General features: G+C 34.1%; 1 protein-coding gene across 5 annotated transcripts in view; it reads right to left on the minus strand.

Annotated features, from left to right (window-relative positions):
* Window positions 1-1275: 1275 nt before the first annotated feature.
* Window positions 1276-22658, minus strand: part of LOC143919944 (uncharacterized) — a 29571-nt gene continuing 8188 nt past the window's right edge. The window contains exons 3-11 of one of the 5 annotated variants that reach the window (XR_013261286.1): window positions 17564-18156; window positions 13788-13884; window positions 5631-5709; window positions 5330-5546; window positions 3937-4231; window positions 3023-3213; window positions 2727-2939; window positions 2312-2644; window positions 1283-2083 (exon numbers count right to left, since the gene is read on the minus strand). Coding sequence is in view for 4 of the 5 variants with exons in the window: in XM_077442546.1 (XP_077298672.1) it covers window positions 2423-2644; window positions 2727-2939; window positions 3023-3213; window positions 3937-4231; window positions 5330-5546; window positions 5631-5721; window positions 13788-13884; window positions 17564-17707 (1470 nt within the window). In the remaining variant the exon portion in view is untranslated. Of the gene's footprint in view, window positions 2645-2726; window positions 2940-3022; window positions 3214-3936; window positions 4232-5329; window positions 5547-5630; window positions 5722-13787; window positions 13885-17563; window positions 18157-22658 lie in introns of all 5 variants that reach the window. The other 4 variants (XM_077442547.1, XM_077442546.1, XM_077442549.1 and 1 more) reach the window with 4 other exon arrangements.

Consider the following 22658-nt stretch of genomic DNA (forward strand, 5'->3'; position numbering starts at 1 on the left):
CCGGATTTGAAATAGAAATCCGGAACCGGAGCTGAAATAGGAATCCAAAACTATAACTGAAAAAGGAATTGGGAATTGGAACTGAAATAGAAATCGGGAATCAGAACCGAAATAGGAATCCAGGACCGGAACCAAAACTAAAACCAGAACCGGAATTGAAATCGAAGTAATAATTCTTGATGATTTTAAGTTTTGTTTTTTTTTTTAAATCTCCACACTTGTAGATGCACTCCCACATACAACATTCATACCAGTGGCGTGCGGTGAAACAAGCTGTTCCCCTTGTATCCTGCTCGCGCACATATAAGTAAGGCTGTGTGACAAAAACAGAGAATTTCACGGCACGCCACTGATACATACATACATCCCGTCAGTTTTTATATACATATACATTATATTATACTAGTGTTGTGCCCGTCGATTTCAACACAAATTAAAATAAAGTTATATGTTACATATAAATATAATGTAAGGTGATTTATAGGCGCGCGCGCACGTAATATAAATCATAGTAAAAAGTGCGCGCATTACACGCTCATCAATCCAACCCGTTAGAAATGATGAATGAATGAGTTTGTGTGTGTGTGTCATCCATCGCTTGGCCTGACGTCGTACATGAAATTCGCCCAAGGCTTAGTTCGCATAATTTACCACGTTATGTAACGTCAATTGAAGGCAAAATACTGTATTAATATGGGTGAGTATTGAACAGGAATACTATCGTTTGTATGAAAGTTCTTATTTTGAAATTTTAAAATGAACAAGTGCACACTGGCCAACAACTGAAGAAAATGAATTTTAATAACAGTTCATTGATCGATCGATTAAAATAATAAAATAGTCAAAGGTAACGTTACAAATTTATACCGATTAAAAATATTTTATATGAGTACACAAGTATATGTATACAAGTTTGTTGATATCAAATAAGTCATTGGCACGAATGGGTATTTACAAATGTAATAAAAATGAATCATGTTACAAAATTTTCAAGTGTTTTTTCCAAGAATTTTCAGCATGATACAGTCATCCCTGTTTACTTGATTGATTTAACTCAATTTCACAGCAACTGCTTCAGAACGAGGTTTACAGACTTTGTTTTGAATGTACAGTGTACAATGTACAGTCACCACGAAATAATCCATACAGTTTATTGAGCATAAATAATTGAAATACTCCTTCCTCTTCATATTTTAGGCCGTTTTTAAGGTGTACTTTAACTGGGATTACATTAAAATATAATAATAAAATACAAATTCATTTTTATTTCGTTTTATTGTTTGTAATGTGACAAATTAAAGCATATCTATGGTTAATGTATGATAAAATCATAATTGAGAAATATTAGTATTTATTCGAATGCATAGATAAAATTAGTCACTTTTTCTGTACGTGTATGTTTAACGATACATATTTTCTTTCTTTTCATAGATGATACAAAAATATCAAAGGTATTAAGTCAGTACGCTTGTCCGCGGACAAATCTTATAAATAAACAATAAAGTATAATGGCAATTTAGTCATCATTATATACAATAAAAATTAATAACATTACTGTATGTATCGTACGATGAAATCATATTAATTTTTAAAAATTTCATATATCATCATTCGTACGACGTTTTTTTTTCATTTTTGGCACGACATTTTTTTTGTTCTCTATAATATTGTATGAATACTCTCATATCAAACATAAAAGCAAAAAAAAAGGTTAATCTATTATAGTATATGTATTATATTATATGTAAGAGATAATTTCGATAAAGAGTTGGATATGCAATTCTACATATGCATATTATAAAAGTAGCGCAGTTCAAAAATCAAAAAGAAAAGATGATAATAATAACAATCACAACACAAACTGGTTAGAAAAATCTCAATACGTTCTCGTAACAAGGTATACATGTAATATAATAATATAATAACACTTTTATTTCAATAATTAGGTATATGAAATAATTCTCACAGCACTCAATATTTATAAAAAAAAAAAATGTAAATGAAAATATTACTAGATTAATTGCAATTAAACATATTTATTGCTCATTTCCAATGGACGTCTAATTGAAAAATAAATCAGTACCTGTTGAAACAGTTTTTTTAAACTTCAGTGAGGACTAGTCAATTAATATTAATAAAATAAATTAATTTAAATGCCTAGATATATATCATGAATATTATATATATACAAATGAATTCTAGATGTTTTGTTAAGTCATTTTGAAGATGGATTCGTTTTATATTTCTTTGACAAAATTAGAAAAAAGTAATAGTATAAACAATATATAATTAAAGTATAATAAATACGTACTGATATTGAAAAATCCGTTCATGGGATACGATCAGTATAGTACCACTTCCAATGTCAAGGGGTTAACACAATACAAAACAGTAAGTAAACATACATATCTCGTGGTTTAAATTACTTAGTCGTTGGATAATAGTACAAGACAGCGCCTCCTGGCAATTGCCAATGCGAAGCATGAAGTTCGATGAGCTGAAGCAACGTCTTGGTGATAGAAGGAGCAGCTGCAGTATTTAGGAAAGCATCTCTGACAGCCGCTAGCAAATTTTCCAAATCCCCCGGTAACTGTGTCTCTAGATCTCTACCAATGTAGGTGAGAACGAAGAACAAGTTTTCCGTCTAAAATCCCAAAGAAAAAATAAATAAATAAAAGAATTATCTATCAATACTGCAAATTATTCAGTAGTTATTATTGTCTTACATCAGAGGCAGATGGTATCGGAGCTCTTATACACTCTTCACAACATTTGCAAATGAGCGTAAGCAGAGCACGTGCTGGAGGAGTTACGCTGGATCCCGTAGCCTGAGTGGCAGACTGCGGGCATCGACGACGTAACTGACAAAATAGTTCCAGAAGAAGTGAGATGAAAGCCATCAATCTCGGCCGACCGCCTCCCATCATGATATTCAGAAGCTGAAGCATTTCATAGATATTTATATAGTAAATGTGAATAAAGGTACTTTGATATCATTGCTTATTTACACTATGGCAACTACCTTGTCTCTGTCTTGATACCACTGCTGACAAGTATTCAGCAACGATTCTAAAAACGTTTGATTCTTCTCCTTTTCTATGATCATGACACAGTGACGGGCAGCCGGTAGAGCGTACCGAGGACTTTCGATGGCCCTTCGCATAACGTGGCCCACCAATTCCATGAGGGTTCTCGCACACAGTTGATTCGGATCTGAATTGGAATACACATATTATATAAATGATAATGGGAAAACTAATAATAATTAGACTATATAAATTTAGTGAAAACCACTATTTTTTTTATTTTACACACTTTCTTCCAGAAGCATTTTAGCAAATACTACTTTATAATGAATATCAGCATGGCTCGGTGGATGCGTTAGTACTAGAGCACCGAAAGGTCGCCGGGTTCGATCCCGTGAGCTGACCTCGATTGAAAATAATTTATTCTGAGTATAATCTTAATGCTGCTGGTCAGACTTGGATATTTGTGATTCCAAGTTGATCGTTTCCTATCAGAGTTTGCCAATTTATCTGATTTCATTGTTGAAGCGATTCCTCCATCAAATTGGCAATAACCATCCTACCCTCTATAGTCTATGTCACCACTATTTGAATGATTGAATGATTTCAAAAATTTATTATCTATATCATACATAGATGTCTCGCTAATCCTTATATTTGTATAATGCTTATACAATGTCTGTATTCTAATATATTGTATTTGTATTATATTTATAAGAGTATTTTGTAATGTCACTGTGGCAAAAATTTGTAAAAATAAAATATCATCCATTCAAATTGCTAAACTATAATACTAAACAAGCCATGAATAGTTATCCGATTTTGAAATTACACATACTTTCCACGACTTGCAATGTTTAGAGGTATAAAAATGAAATAAATCATATATAAATATATTAATATACATCACCTTTGACAGCCTTGTCAAGATTTTCCTGAATCTCAGCTGGGAAAGCTCCCAAGTCCATCGATTCGGCGGTGAGACCGAGAGCGGCCATTCCACTAGCCAACGTGTCCGTCGTAGTCAAACTTTTCGACCTCTTCAATCCAGTAACGAAGGGCTGCTGAAGACGAGGACCCTGCTTTGCCTTTTCGCCGTTAAAAATCTGGCCGTTAACGGCAGGATACTTTTTTTTTTCAAAGGAAACTGCAGACCCATTGTTCGTCTGCTGCGGCGACAACTTAAAATGAACTCTCGGGGCACTCTATAAAACACAAGATAAGAAAAATATGGATTCAATAAAACATTTATGCTATAATAAACATATAGACCACAAAAAATAGAAGCATTTGCGGTATTAAAAACTATTGTTATAAAAATTATTCATACAATTCTTATGCTAAAAATTAAAAGAATATATATGTATGTAGATACATATGCATATTATGTATACTGACCATTTAATGAAATATATACTAACCGAATTCATATGAAAGATAACAGAATTATGATACTTAGGTATCTGCCGGGTTAAACAAAGCATCTGGTACAAAATTTAAAAAAAATCAAATAGTAATGAAAAAGGTATACTCATTTTTTCTAATAATATAAGGCAACTATTTTTTCCAAACTCAAAATCAGGACAATTTTTTATATATACATACTTCAATTATTTTAAACGAAGATTAAAGAATCATCGACGAATCATTTATGAAAAAATGAATTCATTTCCTTGAATACTCTTGAATAAAATTCTACACAAGACTCTTGGTTAAAATTAAACTAAGTGATTACCAAACATTTTAAGGTTTCAATATTCAGTTCCATTTTATCACTGGACTATATATTGATCATTAAATTAAAAAAATCCTTCGGCTGGTGCATTTGTTCCTTAAAATGAAAACAGCATTTTACTAATTTGCCAAAATTTTTGTAGGAGACATAATTTTCGCCGAAGAATTTGTATATTTATCCATCTATTAGATTAAAAAATAATATTACATAAAAAATTGTACCAGTTTTATCTCACGACTTACCAAGAGAGATACCCAAAAAGCTAGTACTGTCTTATAGTAAATAAATGGTCACCTTATAGTAATAAAGAAAAGCTACCACTGCTAGACAAAGTACAGTTATTAACACTTGAAATAAAACCATTGCCATTAATTAGTACTGAACAAGAACAATAATGTTATAAGTTCTTATTTTTTAATTTGAAAATTTGTATTATACATCGGCTAATATCTGAAATGTTTCCTCCAATCATAAATAACTCTTAATTTTTATTGTATATATTATATTTATATATTGATCAAACACACACTCTTCAATGTGAGCAAAATACGAAATGTAATATACTAACATGTAATATATTGCCGCTGGAGGCCGAAGTTAAGAGAGGAGGCATTACAGGATGCTGTTGCATAGTTCTATAGAGTGAAGGCAGTGGTGGTCCTTGATTAGGCGGTATAACACCAGGAGTCATGTGCTGAAGACCCATGTGATGAAGCACGTTTCCTGATGACTTCGAGTGGTGGAGTGACCGGCCCTGCGGCATGTTTGGGATGTTGACACTGGATCTGCAACAGTTTGCACGAATGAGTATAAATGTCGACTGGCGTTTATGGTATAATGATATAATGTGTTTGTGTGTGTGTGTATACCTGGAGTTGAAGATCTCGTTCTGTTTGGCCATCGTGAACTCCTTCGCGTGGACATTCAGCTTGTTCAGCTGCACTCCGTCTACGCGAACACCTGACATCATTAATATCATGCACCTCAATCAAATTCCAATGCTGTGTTTATTTGGGAAATAGGTGGAGAGGAAAAATGTGTAACGAGCGTTTTAATACTCTCGCATCTGTCGCTGTATTATGTTTAAAGCAAATATATGACGCGAGTCTTTCTGCATGCATTTGAAAGAGGATGTAGCTTTTTTATTATGTTTTAGTATTATTTTCTTTTGTTGTATTGATTTGAAATTTAATTCATTACTTAATGTAATTTAATATCGTTGGACCCATAGTATTTTTTATTTATTAAGTAATTGAATATAGCACGTTCGGGTTTGGTGCAAACGATCGACAAACGCCAGACAGACTGAACCACAGATTAATTGGATGGCTGCTTTAAACGCAATTCTTGACTTCACGAATGATAGATTGCACATCAGATGACGAGTAACCTTTCGATGTGGACAGATGCAATTATTAAAATTGAGTTGGATCTTTCTGGCGAGTTTAATAAGGCAAAATTCGGAACTAAAGTATGAGAAGCAGAGAACGTATACAGGGTATGTATGTCGGGACTTCGGGTAGATTTCGCTTAGTGTAAGTGCGAGCAGTGCGCACGCATAAGGTACACGTGTCGTTAATCTGTGGTTCAGTCTGTCTGGCGCTCGTCGATCGTTTGCACCGCATCGAGCACGTTCATAAGTAATTCTGTATAAAAAACACAAATAACATATTTATTTTACTTTTATACATATGTAGCAACAACATATTGATGCCTGATATTACTGTGTATTTTAAGTGCACGTACTTTTTATTGTATGGCGCCGTCCACACACACGATATCTACTAACGATATTTGCAATATTTTCCATATCCAGTTCCCATATTGCACCCTGTGGTTGCTATTTAGGAACTGGATATGGAAATATCGTGTGTGTGGACGGCGCCTATGGCAAGTTACAGTAGCTAAAATATTCACCACATGACATATTCTTTATACAGAACTGTGTCAAATTATATTGTGTCGGCTCGCTATATGACATGGTCGAGTTCGGTCACCTTCCTGCGAGCTGGGACCAACTCGCCCGTGTTCAGAGTCGCTACCGCACTCCGTCTCTAGCTTCCATAATAAAAGCACGTGCATCAACATGCCAGTCGTCTCATTCGTTCATCCCCTATAATATGTATGCACATATGTACATACCCAGGGCCGCCGATAGGAAACCCGGGCCCTGGAAAAATAATTCCATACCCTATGGCCTATGGCAAACCAAAAAAAAGCTTATACATATATTTTTAATATGTGAAAAATCTATCAAAACTATTAGAAAAATACCTACATATATGTTAAATGCTATTTTTTGAAATAATCGAATAAAAAAGTATGATATAACAGATACGATTTCACATGTACACAAAGAATGCGCGTATAGAAAAACAATAAAAAGAAATGTATGTATTTTTATGTAGAATAATATAAATTATCGATATCGATCAGTTGAACGACCCAACACGGGGCCCCTCAAGTAGTCCGGGCCCTGGAATTTTAACCCCAGATCCCCCCCCCCTCTCGGTGACCCTATACATACATACATACGGTAATTGGACTATTCGTCACATTGGGGTGATCTCAAAGACAATTTTTGCCATGAAAATCGCGAATACACAATATTTGGCACTCAAGTTCTCGTTACTATGATAGTTATCGTTAGTATGATGGACTTTTCGGCTGCCAGATGTTCCGTTATAGAGATTTTAGTGACTTTGTGACGAGTAATTTGTGACCAGTAATCACCGAACCCATACATACATACATATAATATATATGTATATGTATGTTTTATTTACATATATGGTAATGTAATATTATAAGAAAATGTAATATTACAAGTTAAGATTAATATCTAATATTATTAATATTATTAACAGTTATATTTATAAGAATATTGCATGTCAATATATTATATATGAAGAGTCATCTTCTTTGAATATCAGCATACAATAAACATCATTAATTACATTGTCTTGAATGGATTGGTTCGGTGATTATTCCGCAAAAAGCGATCTCACGCACATCACTAAAATCTCGATCACGGAACATCTGGCACCCAAAAAACTCCATCAATCGAAAGCTACGACGCCAAATATTGTACTAACGAGAATTCAAGTGCCAGATATTCCATATTCGCGATTTTTGTGGCAAATTGTCGTAATCGCAATTTGCACAATAATCCGTTTACCGAATAGATTATGTTTGCATACTTATTTTGACAGTAAAAAAAAACAATCAAGTTTTCTGGAAAATAGAATGCTGACCATTTTTTTTGTGGTATTATGATTATAGTATTACCCTTTATTTTATGTATTTATCAAATATGCATATACCCATCATGAAATCAATAAATGTCTAGTTTTAAAAGGGCCAAAAATTTTGTGAATATTTCCATTTAAATACATTATGCTCATGATGTTTTAACGCAGAGATTAGGTGATTGGTACTGGTTTACTAGTTGATTGGTACTGGTTTACTTGCGCTCGCGCTATGAATACGCTGTATACTACAGCCAATAAGATCTCGCGACCCATCGACCAATCATCTCTCTGTGTTGAAAGTTCCCGATGGATATAAAGATCTACCTCTACTACCATTGCTGTATATTTCACTCCGATCTTGGAAACCCTTCTACACTTCCACGCTACAATATTTTAAATCTATTCTACCAAGTAATCCTTTAAAGTTTTCTTTAATATTTTTAACTAACGAGCGTAACCATCTACATATACATATATATAATGTATCATAGAAATAATGTAATTAAAATTAAAATCATTATGAAATTCCCATGTTACTCGATATGAAAAAATCGACCACAATAATAACATTTTACGCGACTACTCGCATGGAGCAATGTATTGATACATTACATATGTACTATAATCCAAACAATTCAATGCGAATTCAATTTCTTGAATTCGTTTTTTTCTTTCAATCGATTACATATACACAATGCATACATTTGTACTCACACATGTGAGCGTTTAATCTATTTGAACACTACTTATGTATATACAATATAAACAGACATGGCGAATCGTCACCATTGATTTACAGCAAATATGCAAAGTAGTCAAAGAGCCACTCTCATGCTAATTATAGCGACACCGTTGCATAGTCATACATATGTGCAACAAATGCTACAAAAAATTCTATGCACTATACAAAATAACCGGTGAGATCAACAACCGACTTTATCCATGGTATGTGTTCATACATATTTTTAAAAAATTAACACAGATGGATCGAGATAAGGAAAAGAAAAGAACACACTATAAAATACTAATATACACGATAGTTTTCTTAGCATGCACCGATAAACGATTTCTCGATATTCAATTTTATCATGAGTGATGCGTATTCGAGCACAACGGAGCGAATATTAATGAAGTATTGTCTTTTTTCAGGTTCGTTTAGCAACCAACGGTATATGCGATTTGATCAGAATCTATAATCGACTTTTACAGGGTGTTGCTGCGTCTACAGTTACATTTCTAAAACGATTTGTTACTATTTTTATACATTTATCAATCGAAATTGAAATGGAAAGTAATGTTATCATTGAAATACTAATATATTACATTATATATTATAGGCAAATTTTCTTCAAACACTATTATCTTAGGTTGTGGCTATTTGCAGGTACTATACTTGCGGATTATTGGCTATTTGCAGGTACTGTCTCTGCGAATTATTGGCTATTTGCAGGTACTATATGTGCGACAGGCGTAAAGCCTTCTGCGCATGCGCGTGAACTTATAATCCGATTATAATTTCTTACATTTAATGTATGCTAGACTTGTTTAATCAATCGTTCATTATACATGAGGCAAATAAATTTCGCACGTTATTATAATAGATTTATATCATTTAGCTAGTTCGCGGCTTGTACTTGTATGTAGGTATTATACGTTGTATATGATAATAATTCTCTAACAATTAATAATATTAACTAATTTGGATTATATTTTTTACTCTACGTCACTTTACGAGTTCGAACTAAATTTTAAGAGGTTTAAAACAAAATTTTTACAGTAAACACGCTGACAGTGACAGTTCACGCGCATGCGCCGAAGGCTTTGCGCCTGTCGCAGATATAGTACCTGCAAATAGCCAATAATTCGAAGATATAATACCTGCAAATAGCCAATAATTTGCAGATATAGTACCTGCAAATAGCCAAAACCATTATCTTATTGAAAAAAGCATCATTTGTTAAAAAGAAAAAAAAATGAGTGGGGATAAAAGTAATAAACTTTTAATCTGACGAATTCTAATCTTAAATACTTTAAATACGAATACATATAAATAGAGTTAAATATTTTCTTATCTATTGAGCTTTTGAATGTTCTTAATAAGAGCCATTATTGACTCTACATTGAATTTTGAGCTGTCTCTTTACAGAGACAGTGGTATTATTATTATGGAAATATATCATGTGTGCGGGCTCAAATGGAGAAAGTCCCCTCAATCTTTTCCGTTGACTTCAATCTGACAAAACAGGCTCATCGGATTATTTGGATTATGCTTAAAATTGAGCATAAAACAGCAGCCAAATGGTCTAATACATCAAATAACTATTTCATAGATTTGCAAATACATAATATGACTCAAAAGGGTGACCGTCACCGCACCGAATGTTAAAAAGTCGAAAATGTTCGTTTACCATGCATACATATGAAAAATGGTTAGTATATATATATATATATATATATATATATATATATATATATATATATATATATATATATATATATATATCAGTGGCGTGAGGTAAAAGTCTCTCTCCCTCCGTCATACATCCTCACTTAATTTGCGCGAGCAGGATACAACAGGAACAAGAGGAACAGGCTTTTCCTCCCGTATCCTGCGCGCGCACATTAAACAAGGCTGTGTGACAAAAAGAGAGATAATTTCACCGCATGCCACTCGTACCCTTTTTTATCTTTCGATTTTCGACTTTGCCTTCCGATATTTGCTTTTTCGGGCTTTTCACTTTCGCTCCCGTGAGGTAGACCCGACTCAAAAGTATTGAATCAAGAAAGAAAAGTATGATTTAATGAAAAAATTACATTGTTAACAATTGTATTTGTATAACTATGACATGAGTATATGATTATAATATAATTATAAACTAACCGTTTCGAATGTATCAGTATATTCTGTAATGGATTTTATATGTAATTCAGAAAGCATTCTGTAATGCATCTTTCATAGATTCTCCGGCATCCTGTATGTATGTAGTGTCGAATCAAAAAATTTTATACCGTTATTTTCTGATAATTAATATAAATTGAAATAAATAATTTAAATTATGATAGTTAGCTTAATGATTACACTGTGCTCAATGTGACGTTTTACCTTGAGTCACAAATCGAAATATCTCAAAAAGGAGCTGGCGAGGTCTTCTTATCTTGAGCAACGTGTAGGTAATAATCAATGCGTGTTTCAATTTAGCTGACGTTAGCAGTTGAAATATCATTTGAGTGTACGTAGGCAAATTACATTCCTTTTTGCAATATTTGAGAATATTCGGCAAAGTCGAAAAAATTTACGCCATATTATATATATTGAAGACCGGTTTTGTATGCGCGAATACTTTGGAAAAATTAGCTTCTGGGTCATATACCTGAAATGCTAATTGTACACATTCGTAGACGCTTTCCAACGATATGAACACATACGCTATGTGTCTAGTTTGGATTTAAAAGGTTTTAAAATATGGCTTGTAAGCATACAGACGGATGTTGAGTTAAAATTTTTGTTTAAAGTAGAAAGTTTGTTTGTTTGTTCTCTGTATACAATTCCATACCACTCCACTGATTTGAAGTAAATTTTAGAAGATTTTAAGCAACCAGTGGACTATAGAAGGGATAGCACTGGCGAATCCACGGTGATGACACGAGGTTAATGGTCACCACCATTCAAGTAGAATGGGTAGAAGCGCTCTCAGCTTCCAAAAATGTTGCTACAAAAACTCCGTGCAGACGGAGATTTCGGCTGTTTTTCTCAGTTGCAGTAGGATCTCTGTAGCAGTAGGATCTCTTTGAAATAGGCTCTACTAGTGAAATTGTGTGGTAGTATTAGTTCGACAAAGTCCGAACATCTGTATGTGCACGTGCTAGATGTTCGGACCAGCCTCACTCATTGAAAAACAGTTATTATTACTTTATCTACATTGAAGTAGTATGCATAGAATTGCTCTCAGCCCCTAAAAATGTTGCCACAAAAAATCCGTGTGCCCGGAGATGTCAGCTGTTTTGTCCAGTTGTTGTAAGGGACGATCACTTCCACGAGTTTTTTTTCCTCACTCTTTTGTCTCTCTTCTGACTTTCCGTCTCTCTCTTCGATGGCTCGCTTTTAAGCGATACTTTTGTTAGGAATGACTATTCTATACATTATACTTCAATGGTCACCACCCTAGAGGACTACATAATATTATACATAATAATTAAAATTCGCATTCGGCGTTTGAAAACACAATTCAAATGCCCTTTTTTGGGGCATTTGAATGGGGGTGTGAGCAGACCACTCTGCTCTTCAGGTATAAAATGTTAGGGTCTACCTCACGGCACCGAAAGTGAAAAAGTCGAAAAAGCAAATATCGCAAGGCAAAGATCGAAAATCGAAAGATCTTAAGTTGAAAGATAAAAAAAAAGGGTGCATGGTAAACGGTACTATGTATATATATATATAATATATATCAGTGGGATGCGGTGAAATTATCTTTATTTTTGTCATACAGCCTTGTTTAATGTGCGCGCGCAGGATACGGGAGGAAAAGCCTGTTCCTCTTGTTCCTGTTGTATCCTTTTCGCGCAAATTAAGTGAGGATGTACGACGGGGGGAAAGAGACTTTTACCGCACGCCACTGATATACATATATGTATACTAACCGTTTTTCATATGTATGCATGGTAAATGAATATTTTCGACTTTTTCATTGTCGACTTTTTTACGGTCACCCAAAATGTTATCATGTGCATAATCAATGCAACTGCTCCATGATCTTTTGCCTAAAAAATTCCGATTGCGTGAAAACTTATTTACGCAATCGGATGGGAGAAAAAAAGATTGTTTTGGTTTGATTGATTTGTTATGGTTTCGCATTGCTACATATTCATTTGCATATGGATCTGAGTCCAGAAAAATTTTTAGACGGATTAGCAGTGTCAAATAAACGTAAATTAAACTTTTTACTATGATCCAAATCCTATTTGCGTCATATTCCTTTTATATTATCATATTCTTTCTAATTTTTTTTAGATTTTATTTAATGTTTTTGTTTTTATTTAAGTAATTAAAGTTGAAAGTATATGTTTTTATGTATTTGTATTTTTATAATGTAGTTGAAATATTGCTTTACAAATTAATAAGCTTACATGACAAAAAATCAATAGCATATCGTGATGACTTTTAAGAAATAATAACAAGATTTTTGTCGCTCGTAAGCAGAGAAATTATAATATTTCTCTGGTTATAAATGCGTATCGTCGTAATTCAAAACATTTTTGTAATTCAAAACATCAACGATGATCTAATTTTAGCTCAATCTCGCTCTTTAGCTTAATTTTGATATTTAATTTCAATTTTTTAATTTAATTTTTATTTCGATATTTTATACGCTACTGGTTTTAAAAGTTGGCCTGTGGGCCGTTCGTTGGTTTGGTGCGTACGCAGCATTAGAAAGACAAATCTGCGACGGAAATTTCTATCAATCTTAAATCCCAAACTTCAGTGTACAGATTATTAGTTATTTCAATAAGCTAATTAAATAGTTTATAGCTCAATTTTTAAATCAAACGTCTACATAAATGTGTAATGGCGGATGTACAAATGAGATGAGATAATTTTTTACCATTACTAACTCATCCCATAGAAATCTACCATTAGTGTGTACTAGGAGAAGGTATGAGACACGTACGACATACAGATATGGCACCTGATGTCAACGGTCTGCAGACCCGACCGGAAAGGACAGGGCAGTAAAAGGAGGAGGACGACAAGCTTATATACTAAAAAGGCTGATTTACATGACATCATACTTGGAGGTCGGTAGATTTCCATGGTCGGTTTCCCTCTAGTATTCGTCGTCACCACCATGCTTCTTCTCTTCGATGGATCTTTCATCTGAAACATCAACAAAAATTACGTATTAGACTCATCGAGGATTTTATTAAATATTCCAGTTATGTCTTAGCTATGTCTTTGAAGTTAACGTCCAGGATTGCGTTTGTTCTTTGACATTCACATTCATAACGCCTCGAACACGTGTAATATACGTAAATATTGGAGGGATATTAATAGAGAAGTAGTACGATCTGCTCGATTACGTATTCCATGGAATGCGTAGTCGAGAATTGCGTATTAAAAAATATACACGAAACCCACGATTTTCCCCCCATACATATGAGCTTGTTAAAAATCTTGGGGCACTCGGTATTTTTTAATATTTTTGTTTTTATTCTGAACTGGACTTTTTTCCTGCGTGAAAATGTCGTTTTACTTTCACAATTATGATTGAATCTAAAGACCAATTTACGTCGTTGCATTCGTTTATTGTATTTAGGAGAACGAGTCTGAAACATCAGTGGGCGGATAGCAAACACTCAAACCAAATGCTATGTCCTTATTGGGCGTGCTCCACAGTGACGTTCGTGGTGACTAATTCGATTGAATAAAAACAAATCTTCATTAAATGTGTAGGTATATGGATTTTTTTTGCGTACGAAAGTGCATCAGATCAAGGAGTCAGAAGATAGATTGCTCAATGATGTTCTTCCATGTTTTTTCTTGAATATTTTAGCGATGGAATGCCGTTTGGGAAATTATTAATAACGCCTACAATCAGTGAAAGTGTAAAAAAAACCTGTACGAAAATAGTACCCACTGTGCGATCAATTCTATTGTAAGAATATGTGTGAAATGCTTTCTATTCTATTTCACACAAAATTTGAAGATTCGAATTTGCATATAGAAGAATAACATAAGAATTGTGGGTTAAATAAGAAACTAGTTGGAATTTAAAGTGTTCTCGACCTTCATAAAAGTGTATTGTGCAAATTGAGCATGAACTCCAGAGATCAGTCAAGATTCAAACGAGTTTAATTAATGCGAATAGTTCGCTTTGGATTATGGGCTCTTTCCGAAGTACAATATTGGATTAGTAATGAAACAACGAACGAAACATTTCACAATATTGACCTTCGCTAAGGATAAAATACAAGTTTGAGATTTGAAATCGGCAAAATCAAAGATTTAAAGCAAAAGAATAAATTTGATATTCATAAAAACCAGAATTCCGCGGGTTGAAAAGCCCATCAAAAGGTATTTTGTAATAAATGTGTCTCGTCTGCAAAATATTGGTCTGAATCTTACAAGTAAACCAATATAATTCATATAATACACATGTATATTGAAATTGTATGAAGCTTTTATATTAGCAAAACGGTAGTAAAATTTAATAATAATACTCAGACTTCATGTGAATATGTACATATTTATTATGCATTGTACAGATATAACATTATATTTAATAACGTAAATAAATAAATAAATAATATAGTAGCGATCTGCATCGGGTCATACCATTTTTGGAGTGACACTAAATTGTTCAAATTGAAAAACGCCAATTCGACATATGTATTCGTTGTATGACAGTCCTCGAGAGGTCACACGCCTCATTGCAATTTCTGTATATATAAAGCTTTCTGTATTTATACAGCTACCGTCTGGTGCAGCTATATATAGCATCAGATATGAGCCATAATTGGCTTTTGGTCGAATTCCTGAGAAATCAGTGTATACTATGTATGTACCCAGTGCCAGTTTTAGGGGGGGGGGGGCTAGGTCGGGTGGCGCCCGAGGGCGCCAAATAAGTTAGGGCGCCGAACGATGCGCCAAAGGCGCTTTAAAATTAGAGCACCAAAAGCCATTCAAAATTTTAGATTAGAGCGCCAAAGACGAAAGTTCTTTCTAAGGGTGTTTAGAAAAAATTGCCCGAGGGCGCCATCGGGTGTAAGGCCGGCACTGTATGTACTTAAATGTAAGATGGTTAACAGATTCAGTCAGACGGAGTCGCAATTCAGAAACAACGTGTGAATTTAGGTTCTCTTTTGGCGCTTCTCTCTCGTAAGTCATAACTAGAGGTAGGATAGTCACAGTGCTATCCATTGTTCGGCAAACTTTTAACAATGCATTTACAACCTTTGAACAATACACGGCCCCCTCAGGCTCCGGTGACTAGTCATAACAATTAACGAATATAAATAGCTAGTGTTGTACCCGATGAAATATCATCGCATGAGTGTTGGCATATTAAGTTATTAAAAAAAAAGTGTCAGTCCTATGTTCGATCCGCACATGGTCGAATTTTTTTCAAATACCTTTTAAATATATTTATATTTAATTGTTTAATATGAAAAAAAAATGGTAAAAACTATCTACCTACCTACATATAAACAATATAAAACACCAACAGAAAAATGAATTAATTAAATAAATTTAAAATAGATGGCTCTAAATACTCACAGACTATTTTTCCTAGAGGAAACATTGATAGCAAACAGTATATATAGAAGTTTTTTGCCGATCTGTTATTATGTTCGTATCATATTCGCACGTGTTTTTGCTAGTGTTTTAACTGTGACGTACATATATCGAATTGAAACGACTATTATATATGTAGTACGGCGAGCGTTATATTACACAGACACAAAGAATAGCGATATTATACATATATATGATTAATAAAAATAAAAAATAAATTTTTTTAGGTGAGACCACCACACACCAGATGACACCACCCCTTGTGACGCCACTGAATAGTATGTGACAAATAAAAACTTTTGTATATTGCATTTCGTAATCTATATCTACGAGTATATCTACGAGTATATATATATATATATATATATATATATATATATATATATATATATATATATATATATATATATATATATATATATATACATATATACATATATAAAAATGAATGTCTGTGTGTGCCTCGAATAGGCTCCTAAATCACCGAACCGATTACGATGGAACTTTCAGGATTTGTTGTATGCATGTCCGGGAAGATTACTGTGAAAAAAAAACGGAAACGGGTGGCGGCTCGTGAGAATTCATAGAAGGGGGGGGAGGTGCTGTAGAGATTAATCGGTTTGTTAAGTAGCTCGGTGATCAAATGCAGACAAAAATAGCATGAATATCTACTATACTAGGATGTCTGCTGTCCATATGGACGGCAAAAATAGCATACATTTGTACTATACTGGGAGGGCTGCAGCCCCCAGCCCCATATAGACGAGCCGCCACTGGTGTCATTGCAACACTATAATTTCAAATGCTTTCGCGTCGCGACCAAGGTACCTGCGTTTTTCCAACAAATGGGAACGGGAACGGGAATTGCATGCGTTATTGCATGCGTTACGCATGCCGGGTTCAGCTAGTAATATTATATATTTATTATCGCTGACTGTCCTTTTTTTTGGTAACACACATACATATGTAAGTATTATTTGATTTCAACGGATCCACTAAAAAAAAAGTTGCAGACTGAAGAATCATATTTTGGGTTTATTATATATGCAAATTACTTTGGTTGGTAGTGTTTTTTGGGCTATTTTTTTTGACTCTTTTATCGAGGTACCAAGCGGTACTAATATAACTCAAAGCTCAACAAAATTGAAGACAATTATCTACATGGTTTCAAACGAAGAAAGTCATTTACTAATAAGTCACAACTAATCACTAATGTATGAAATCAGAAAATTAAATTAAACTTATGATGTAAGAAACTCACATGAAAGTGGTGATGCGATTGGGGCCTGACGAAGCTCCTCTCCCTGGTGATGATACCAGGAGTGGCGAAGTCCTGCACCCTGAAGCTTCTCTGCAGCTCGCCGGTGTGCTGCTGCTGCTGCTGCTGCGACTGTTCCACGTTCATCTTCACCAGATTTCGCTGGTGTCCGTCACGCACGAACACTTCACAAGTGAGATCAACAACGCATACAGCACAATATAAAATAAATAAAAAAACAGCAAAACACTTTTCACATATCTCTTCACCGCATCGGATTCCGTGACTTCATCGTGTCATCGAAAATCCGTCGAACAATATATAAATATATATATAAAAAACTATCGTATATATTTTTTGGCACTTTTTTGGGAAACGTCACGGGAATGTGTGCAAAAATACAAGGCACTAGATAATTTAATTGACTAGTATTGTGTTAATTGACTGTATAGTATACACTATGGTCGCTTTTTTAATTTTATGGTGAACTTGGTGTCGTTGTGGTGTTAGCAATTAGCGCTCGTTGTTCAGGAGTGGATGAGCGCTAATGGTCGCGTGTCCCACTTCAGACACCACAGCGTGCACTCCACAAAGACCTGCAATCAGACATGGAAAATCAGGATGTGGCTCGTGTATTAACTACTATTACTACACTTCAATATGCATACATATGTACATATATTTTATTACATATAGAAAAGTTATCAATTGTACCAATGTTTGGCTTTTATTTTATAATTTACTATCTACCATGTTCAATGGCGTAACTACATATAATATAAAAATTGGGCCCACATGCCAATGTTAACAAAAGACCCCCATTTAGTAGTTTTTTTTTTATTGATTTGATAATTGGCTCACTCGATAATTTAAATGTTCTTTTTCCTCGCCTTCAAAGTCGCAAATTCTGCAATTACAGCTTCTTCATGTTCAATTGATAATATTGCTAATTCACTGAGTCTAAGTTGGCTCATTGAATTTCTTTAACAGTCTTTTATTAATTTTTATTTACTAAAAGTTCGTTCAACACTAGCGACAGTAATCGACAATGTATAAAATAGCAAAAAGGCCGTGTACACTTCAACGAATTCACTTTCCATATAATTATATTTTGAAATTAACAAATCCGAAAACTGTTGCATTAATATCACTTTTTAACTAAGTTGTAATTTGACTTTCAGAACTTTTATTTAAAAAACCTTAAAGCCCCGCATGTACCGCATGCCCTTGCGGCATAGTAGTTACGCGCCTGACCATGTTCTGAAGTACGTTAAAGGTCTGACCGCACTATGCGACAACCGAACGATTCGACACTTCACAACAGTACGCTGTTATGTTGTGAATATCTTACAACCTATGTATGTACTTATATTACTCTTTATTCCCGCTTGTTATCTTGATTCTTTGAACGCACGCTTAATTGATATTTTCCTTTAATGTTATTTATGAGACTTCCATAATCTTTATTGTTTTAGTTGCATTTTTCACACGACTCAATGCTATCTGCGTGACAAATTGTGTTTCTCACAAAAATCAAAACGTCTCGTCCTCGTAACAACGCAACCAAATATTGTTTGTATGAAATCGTATGAGACATAACGCACTGCGCGACAGTCGCATGACGTAGAACGACACCTTGCGTCAAAGTTGACTTTTCAACCTACTTTGACGCAAGGTGTCGTTCGCGATGTGACGGAAGTGTCGTTGAGTGGGAGTTGCCTTGCGACAATTATTCTCCTTCTTCATATCGTGACTTTGAAATAGCATGTAGCCATAATCTTTTGATATTTCTCAATTGTTCTTTTTCCTCGCATACCAAAGATACTATAATAGCGTCCGTTTCATCCATTTTGCTTCTAGGTACCGAACGAATGATTGACATAATTTACGGTGTAGTGTCGCATCGCTTTCGTTCAAGTGCGATTTACCTAATTTTGTTGCACACCGTTGTTAAGTGTCGGATCGTTCGTTTGACGCATAGTGCGGTCAGAGCTTAAGTAGGATCATTTTCAAGGGTTTCGATTTTTCTACTTGAGAAATGAGATAGAAATAAGTTTGTCAAATATTATTGAAATTGGAACGAGTTAATCAAAATGTTTAGATGCACATTAAATAAAATGGATGAAAACGTAGTATAGTAGAATGCTTAAAAATCTCTAAAAGAATACGACTGCAAAGTTTCAAAAAGCGTATAGAGTAAACTCTACATCAATATTATCGAATTAGCAATATTATCAATTGAACACGAAGAAGCTTCTAAAATGTCTTTGGAAAAATATGTAATTGCAAAATTTGCGACTTTTGAAGGCAAGGAAAAAGAACATTTAAATTATGTGACTTAATTATCCATTTAATTTTAATAAAAAAAACTCCTTAGGGGGTGCCTTTTGCTAACATTTGCATGTGGGCTTAATTTTTCTAGTAACGCCCCTAGCCCTGGTTAGACTTCGATTGAAAAAAAAATATAATTTGAAGTATTTCTTCAGTGCTGCTGGTTAGATTTGGATATTTGTGACTCAAAATCTAACCAGATTTGATTGTTGGAACTGTTTTAAAAATTCAAATTTATAAACACATTTAGTACAAACATTTGTAAAAGTTTGGTCGTAAGGGTTTATTTAGGCGACCTGACCATGGTAAAAAATAAAATATGACAAGTTTTCCTACAACACACTTTCACATTCAAAACGTTTGGTAGAAATACCTTTAATTATTACCGTGTCACTACGAATATTTTAGTCCCTATATATAGCACGTTTTCCGACAACACAAAAACATGTCCGTGTTGATGAAGAGGATTAGTATAAACCCTCCCCCCAGTGGCCGCTCAACTTGATTAGGTGCCCTAGGTGCAATTCGATTTTGGGAGCACCCCCCCCCCCCTTATAAATAGTGCCATTTTTTTAAATATTCACAGATCAAATTTAATTTTTTTTTAAAAATTCATAGTAAAGTATTATAGTAGAGTATTTTCGGGCCTGTTCATGGACCGGACCGGAAGCGTGCCTTTTCCAGGAAACAAGGCGTTTGTGGGTCCATACAAAGTTAGAGAGCACAAAAAAAGGTTCATCATAAAAATTAACAAAGCACGGCGAACAATGAACAAAGAACGGCGCAAAGTTGGTCCGCTCTTTAGTGATGATTAGAGGTAGGACCGGAAGCGTGCCGTTCTTTGTTTATTGTTCGTTGTGCATTGTTCATTTTTATGATGAACCTTTGTTAAAGGTTCGCCGAACCTTTTTTTATTGCACTCTAGCTTTGTGAATAGACCCAAAACGCCGTGTTTCCTGGAAAAAGCACGCTCTCTATCCGCCCTTTAGTGATGATACACCAAAGTCCCCCCCTGAATAAATTTACATCACAAATTACGTCACCAATAAAACTTGTTATATATGTATATACATATTATATTTATATTATTTTATTTCACATGATGCGTAGCTGGTTAATTTGTTTTAAATAAATGGTTTAGTTTATAATCTTAGCTTAAATTGTACATATATTATCAATAGTAGAGAATTTTTTGATAATGAACTTAACAGAAAAAAAATCAAAGTTTTTTCTAGTAATTTCCATACAATAACTCTTACAATTCTGGCAAAGATCTGCCATTGGTGACTCTTTAAATATAATGGTAGGTGATTCTCAAAAATCCCGGGACAATTAGAAATCCCGGATAAGACCTTCCGGGACGTTCAGTAAATCGGCGAAGGAGTCGTGATTTGGCAAGTATTTGAATATGATATATTTTAATTTGAATAACTACTGAATAAATTGGTGATTTTTAACTAAATTCATATGTTTCCAAATAATATTCTTATTAACAAAGAAGTAGCGCGTATAATGTGATGCATATTGTGTGAAAACAGTTTCACACATGGGAATTTTCCGGTGCATTTTTTGCGGCTGAAGTTTCAGTCATGAGATAAGGCAGTGACGTCACGCTGAAAATGATTCAGATAACACTTCTGCAAAACAGTATTAAAAAAAAATAGCACTCAGAGAGCGGTGTGCAACTTGATGACGAACCGCCAATATTTATGTAATATTTGTCATCGCCAACGAGCCAACATTTTTTATACCCGAATGCTACTGGCGCATAGGATTGCAAGCACAAACATTACGCTTCTCAAACTTCATTGAGACAACCCCTTCAAGAATCTTTAAAAAAAAATAGATTCTACTATTAGAATGTTCACAACGAATACTCATTCCATCAGCTGATTGGCGATCATATGGTCACTTCAATCAAAAAATGTACCATCTATATATGTATGTTCATCAAAAGTCATAATACTATCACCGATAGATCCAAATTACTATTTATTTTTCAATATGACATCTATATGTGCAGACCTACCCAATAGTCATCGCGACAGCCTTGAATGTCTCGAGCGATTTAGCTACATTTACCATTTAAAAGATACTTTTTTTCAAGACATTGACATTTGAAAACACGAAGAGACATTTGACATATGGCTCAATATACCTTTTTAGAACCAAACCAGAAACATACACATGTTTATACTTGCACAACACAGTATCGCACCAAAAAGAAGACGGTCAATATTTAACGATTCACGGAACCAAATTCAACTAGCAGACAATGAAAAGTGGCAAATATTGACCGAATATTCAGTGACATCATCCATCTAAACACATTCTAATAGACATGCGAATATTTACAGAACATTTTAGCTTTAAAATTGATCTATTCTTTAAACCAGGGGCGGCTGGTGTCTTTAAAAACAGATGGAGCACAAGGAGGCTATAAAGTTCCCCCCTCATTAAATGTGTATTTTTTTCCATAAAAATAAACTTAATATGTTTTTAGTAACATTTTATGCAATGAAAATGATTTTTTTTTAACAAATTATCGACTTTGTGTTCTGAAAAAGCAAAAATATTACTAATATAAATTATTTAATGATAAAATTGTCATTTTTTGATCGTGATTGTTGAAACAGTTCTGCCCCAAAGAGACTTTTACGAAGCCAACTAAAATCGACCTTCTATATACCGTAATACGGATCTTTTTTCTGACACTCTACACGGTAATTCTGTTACACGTAAGTGGCAAAGTAGCAGGAAAACTGAA

The sequence above is a fragment of the Arctopsyche grandis genome, chromosome 12, assembly GCF_051622035.1.
Source record: "Arctopsyche grandis isolate Sample6627 chromosome 12, ASM5162203v2, whole genome shotgun sequence".
Lineage (NCBI taxonomy): Eukaryota > Metazoa > Arthropoda > Insecta > Trichoptera > Hydropsychidae > Arctopsyche > Arctopsyche grandis.